This window comes from Nicotiana sylvestris, chromosome 6 (assembly GCF_000393655.2).
Source record: "Nicotiana sylvestris chromosome 6, ASM39365v2, whole genome shotgun sequence".
Taxonomy (NCBI): Eukaryota; Viridiplantae; Streptophyta; class Magnoliopsida; order Solanales; family Solanaceae; genus Nicotiana; species Nicotiana sylvestris.
Window position 1 is genome coordinate 136,889,175 of NC_091062.1, and position 6,000 is coordinate 136,895,174.

General features: G+C 41.7%; 1 protein-coding gene across 1 annotated transcript; it reads right to left on the minus strand.

The window, feature by feature from the left end:
* Positions 1 to 3,472: 3,472 nt before the first annotated feature.
* LOC138871350 (secreted RxLR effector protein 161-like) lies at positions 3,473 to 5,042 on the minus strand. Its single transcript, XM_070149221.1, has 2 exons — positions 4,624 to 5,042; positions 3,473 to 3,653 (listed from the first exon to the last, which is right to left on the minus strand). The coding sequence occupies exons 1-2, from the start codon at positions 5,040 to 5,042 to the stop codon at positions 3,473 to 3,475; spliced, it is 600 nt and encodes a 199-aa protein (XP_070005322.1).
* Positions 5,043 to 6,000: the final 958 nt, after the last annotated feature.

Genomic DNA, 6,000 nt, shown 5'->3' on the forward strand with positions numbered 1-6,000 from the left:
AAACCCAAAAAACTCCGGATCTCTGTAGTTGATACGTGTCTAGGCCAGTTCTTGACTGCCTTTATCTTCTTCGGATCCACCTGAATACCCTTTTCTGATACAACATGACCCAAGAATGCAACTGAACTCAACCAGAACCACACTTCGAAAACTTAGCATACAACTGACTATCTCTCAAAGTCTGAAGAACCACTCTCAGATGCTGCTCATGCTCCTCCCGGCTGCGGGAATAGATTAAAATATCATCAGTGAAGACTATCACGAACGAATCCAAGTAAGGCTTGAATACTCGGTTCATCAAATCCATAAAAGCTACTGGGGCATTTGTCAACCCAAATGACTTCACCAAGAACTCATAATGCCCGTACCGAGTGCGGAAAGCTGTCTTAGGGACATCGGATGCCCTAATCCTCAACTGATGGTAGCCAGATCTCAAGTCAATCTTCGAAAATACCTTGGCACCCTTCTAATCAAACAAATCATCAATTCTCGGAATTGGATACTTATTCTTGATTGTAGCCTTGTTCAACTGCTGGTAATCTATACACATCCTCATCGATTTGTCCTTCTTCTTAGCAAACAACACCGACGCACACAAGGCGAGACACTAGGTCTAATGAAGCCTTTATCAAGCAAGTCTTGCAACTGTTCCTTCAATTCTTTCAACTCAGGCGGGGCCATACGATACGGTGGAAATAGAAATGGGCTGAGTGCCAGGAGCCAAATCAATGCAGAAGTCAATATCCCTGTCGGGTGGCATTCCCGACAGGTCTGAAGGAAATACCTCAGGAAACTCACAAACAACAGGCACAAAATCCATAGAAGGAACCTCGGCACTAGGATCACGAACATATGCTAAATAGGCCAAACACCCCTTCTCGACCATGCACCGAGCCTTCATATATGAGACAACACTACGGGTAGAATGACCAGGAGTCCCTTTCCACTCTAAACGAGGTAAACCCGGCAAGGCTAAGGTCACAGTCTTGGCATGCCAGTCCAAGATAGTGTGGTAAGGTTACTAATCCATCCCCAATATGACATCAAAATCAACCAAATCCAGAAGTAACAAATCTACTCGAGTCTCAAGACCCCCAATCACAACTATATATGAACGATGGACACGATATACCATAATAGAATTATCCACCGGTGTAGACACATATACAAGTGAACTCAAAGAATAACTAAGCATGACCAGATACGGTGCAAAATAAGATGACACATAGGAGTATGTAGATCCTCGATCAAATAAAACTGAAGCATCTCTACTACAAATCAGAACAGTACCTATGATAACTGTATCAGAAGCCTCAGTCTCAGGCTTGGCTGGAAAAGCATAATAACGGGGTTGGGCCCCACCACTCTGAACTACATCTCTAGGACGACCTCCTATTGGCTGGCCTCCACCTCTAGCGGCCTGAGCTCCACCTCTAACACCTCTACCTCCACCTTGTTAATTTGTATGAGTCCACCAAACCGTAGAGTACCTGGTCATCTACAAGATTCTACTGAGAATGCTAATAAAACAGTAAGTAAATAAGGCAGAGGATTTTTACGTAGAAAAATCCCACACAAGCCATGACCTACACCTGTAGGCTTTTAACTTCATTAACTTGTAAAGAACCTATTACAAGCCACTTTGCAATGACTTCTATTACAAAGGATTTACTCAACTAACTTGTGGTACTCTTACCACAAGCCACTTTGTTACTTCCTAGTTACAAAGGCTTTTTCTAACTTGTGATGCTCTCACCACAAGCCACTTTGTAACTCTACAATTACAAAGACTTTTCCTTATGAGTAAATCTAGTCACAACATAAACTTAAGGAGTTTACGGAATTACAAGAGGATTCCTAATCAAACGCTTCTAGGTAAGTAGTTTAGGAGATACAATAAGTACAATAACAAGGTTACAACTCAACTAGGACAACAACAAGCTATCTTTTAGGAACTAGTCCGTAGTTGCATTCAACCTTGTGAGGATTGATTTCTTTGTTTTTGCAAGAAGCTTGAATGAGAAACAAAAACCTTCAAGTGATGTTTTGTATAAAACTCATTGTAGGTACATCTTGATCACATCACTTGAAATGATGTGAGTACTTTATTTGGTTAGAGAATGAGTGGGCGCTGAAAACCACGCAGTGCGGAAGAAACAGTGCCGTCAGTCACTTCATTTCCACCTGTGTCTAATTGATTTTGTATTGCTATGAAGAAACCACAAGAGTATCAGGTCCTTGTGTGGGTTCCTAGCTCTTGATTACCATTTTTGAAGGTGGCAACCTTTTGCATGTGTTCAATCATAATAGCAGGCAGACTCATAGGAGTAAAATCGTCCAGTTGCTCCATTAGGAATAGGTCAGACTTAGAAGTCACTGACCTCCTTTCAGCTCGAGGTAATAGAACTTTGTTAACCCATTCAAACAGTAGATGGTGCTTTCTTATGGATCTGGTCCCCTTTCTGGTTAGCATTGTCTTTTACCACTACATTTCTGAAGTTATACTGACACACATCTCTTACATTGGACACACCAGCTGTAGGAACTTTTAAGATCTCACCAAGCAATTTTACATCAAAGACGATGTCCACCATATTGACCAAAGCACAAACATTGTCAGTATCAACTGGAAAGAGGCTAGCAAAGAAACTTTGTACCTCCTCCTCATACACCTTAGGTGTATCAATTTGAAATAGATGCAAACCCGACCATTTCCAGAATTTGGTGCATTCCAGCCATCTCAAAGATTGCTGGGTCAAACGTATGACCCAACAGAACTTTTTGATGCCTCAGGCGCTTAGAGCCAAGGCTGACTTCACTTCTCATTTTCTTCACAGAACCAGGTTCTTCAAAAGATGCAGACTTGCGTTTCCCAAACTTCTCTCCACTGACTTTGCCTTTTCCCTTGGATTTGACTAGGAAATCCTCATCAAACATGGAAAACTCACTTACTACCTCTTTCAGCTTAGACCTAGATGTTGACCCTTTCTTTATTGAAATAGGCTTTGTCTTTTTCGAAGACCGCCTAACAAGTGAACCAGGTTCCTTTGGGGTCCCTATTCCACCTCGACTACAGGGATCGCCTCATCACTTACAGGTACACCATCTTTCACCAACTTTCTTCTTTTCTTATTACTACTCTTCTTGCTTTTTTGAAGAGCAGAATCGTAGGACACTTTAACTTGAAGCCTGGTAGTAGGTCGTTTGATTTCAGACTCAGGGGTGGACACAATCCTCCGCTTACTTATGCATCAAGAGCCACATTATCTAGGTCTTCTTCATCACTGAATCTCATTTCAGGTGCTTGAATTTCCAGGGGCACAACATCGAATGCAGGAACATCACTATCCTAGGGATGAGAGCTCGGACCTGGGTCCTCCGGAGAGGGATCAGGTTCCTCATGTGATGCCCCAGTAGTATCTGCTACTGCATCCCTTTCAATAGCTACAATGGCCCCTTCTTCCTCCATACTTTATGTCTCATTTTTCTGAGATGTATTCTCATGCAATACACCATCAACGGATACCACAAACACGGTTACAACATTTTTCTCTTCCTCAACCGGTGCTTCCACAACCATGAAATCAGTGGCAATGATGGCAAAACCCTTTGTGACCTCAGGATTTTGACCTTGTTCTCCACTTAGGGTTTGACTGGTGGGAACATCAAATGACAGGGAGAATAGAGCAGTAGTTTCAAGGGTTTATGAATTGGGAAGAGATTGGGAAACTGGGGAAGGTGTGACTGTAGCGGCAGGAGTAATAGAGGGTGAGGAAGGCTCAGTGAGAACGGAAGGTTCCATAGATTGATCAGTGGTACTTACAACTGAGGCAGGGAGATTGGAAGTCGTCTCAGCCATTGAAAGAAGTGGTGTGACGATCCTCCTTTTTGGGTGATTCTAGCGTAAGACTTATGGTTAAGAAGAGCAGAAGAGAGGGTTTTTAAAAGGAGAGGATAATTATGAAGAGAGAGGAATAGGCACCGATTCTGAAACGGCAGCTGAGCGTGGAGAATTGCAATGTTTTAGAGGGAGATGGAACATTTTGAAATAAAGAGACGTGACAGCAGGATCTGAAAAGTTGATGACATGGCAGATGTATTTTGTACCCTTTTAAAACGTGTATTAAAGCATGCATAGAACTACTAACCTTTGGTACAAGAACCAGGTTCTTGATTTTTTTTGAAAAGAATCAATCCTCTTTTATCATTCATGCACTGCATCTATCGCCTCTATGCTCATCATGTGTCACCTGCAACGGTATTGAAGTGAGTTAGACATGGTCAGAAAACACTTTGAGCCAGTTATTTCTTAAGGGTAAAAGCTAGCTAAAGAGGAATCGGGTTCTCAATTTGGCTTCAACAGCCCCAACTTCACTCTGTTTCTTTCAAACTGTTCCCTACTTAGCGCCTTGGTAAAAATGTCTGCAATTTGATCTCCTATGCTGCAAAACTTCATACATATCAACCCTTTCTCCACATTATCTCTTAGAAAATGATCCCTCACATCAATATGTTTTGTCCTTTTGTGTTGACTTGGATTCTTGGCCATGTTGAGTGCACTGGTGTTGTCACATAGAAGGGGAACACTCTCAGTGAGTAGGTCCAAAGTCCTCTAGTTGCTACTTGATCCATAAAAGCTGAGCACAACAAGATGCTGCAGCTACATATTCAGCTTCAGCTATTGAAAAAGCCACTGGATTTTGCTTCCTTGTACCCCAAGAGATAAGACATGAACCTAAGAAGTGAGCCAGTCCAGAAGTGCTTTTCCTGTCCACAAGATAACTTGCATAGTCTGCATCAGCATACCCAATCAGATTAAAACTGTCACTTGATGGATAATACAACACCAGGTCTTGTGTTCCTTTGAGATATCTCAGTATTCTTTTTGCAGCCTTCAAGTGAGATTCCTTAGGATTTGATTGAGACCTTGCACACAGCCCCACGCTGAAAACAATATCAGGTCGACTGGCAGTGAGATAGAGGAGAGACCCAATAATGCCTCTATATATGGTTTGATTCACAGGAGATCTAGTTTCATCCATGTCCAGTCGAGTGGCAGTTGCAATGGGAGTGTATATCACCTTTGATGCTTCCATGTCAAACCTCTTCAAGAGCTCCCTGATGTATTTTTGCTGACAAATGGATATACCCTTTGGGGACTATTTTACTTGAAGACCCAAGAAGAAGTTTAGTTCCCCCATCATGCCCATTTCAAATTCACTTCCCATGAGTTTTGCAAATTCTTCACACAGAGAGTCAGCTGTTGCTCCAAAAATGATATCATCAACATAAACCTGAACAATGAGCACCTTCCTCGTTTCATTAAGAAAAGAGTATTGTTAATTTTCCCTATCTTAAAACCATTTTCCAAGAGGAACTTTGACAGTCTTTCATTCCAAGCTCGAGGAGCCTGCTTTAGCCCGTACAGAGCTTTGTCCAGTTTGAACACATATTCAGGGTGCTCATGACATTCAAACTCTGGGGATTGCTTCACATAGACTTCTTCCTTAAGGAGTCCATTCAAAAATGCACTCTTGACATCCATTTGGAACAAGGTGAATTCCATATGAGATGCAAAAGCGATTAGAATTCTAATAGCTTCCATGTGAGCCATTGAAGCAAACGTTTCATCATAGTCAATCCCTTCCTCCCGATTGTATCCTTGGACCACTAGCCTGGCCTTGTTTCTTGTTGTAATTCCATGTTCATCGAGCGTGTTTCTAAATACCCACCTGGGTCCTATAATGGTTCGTGATAACAACTAGGTCGGGAATCCAAATTAGAGTAAGAATTTGAGAAGTAAATGCGGAAGCAATAACAACAAGGAATTGAACAACTAGAATTAAAGAGATGAAAATAAAGGATATGGGAAGAATTCAAGGAAAGAATTCCAAGAACTTCCAAGAACGTAAGTTCTATAGCCTTGACAAGATCAAAGTAACAACGTCTTGATTTATGGAAGAAATCAAACGCCTTTACTTAAAAAGCAAATCAAAACAA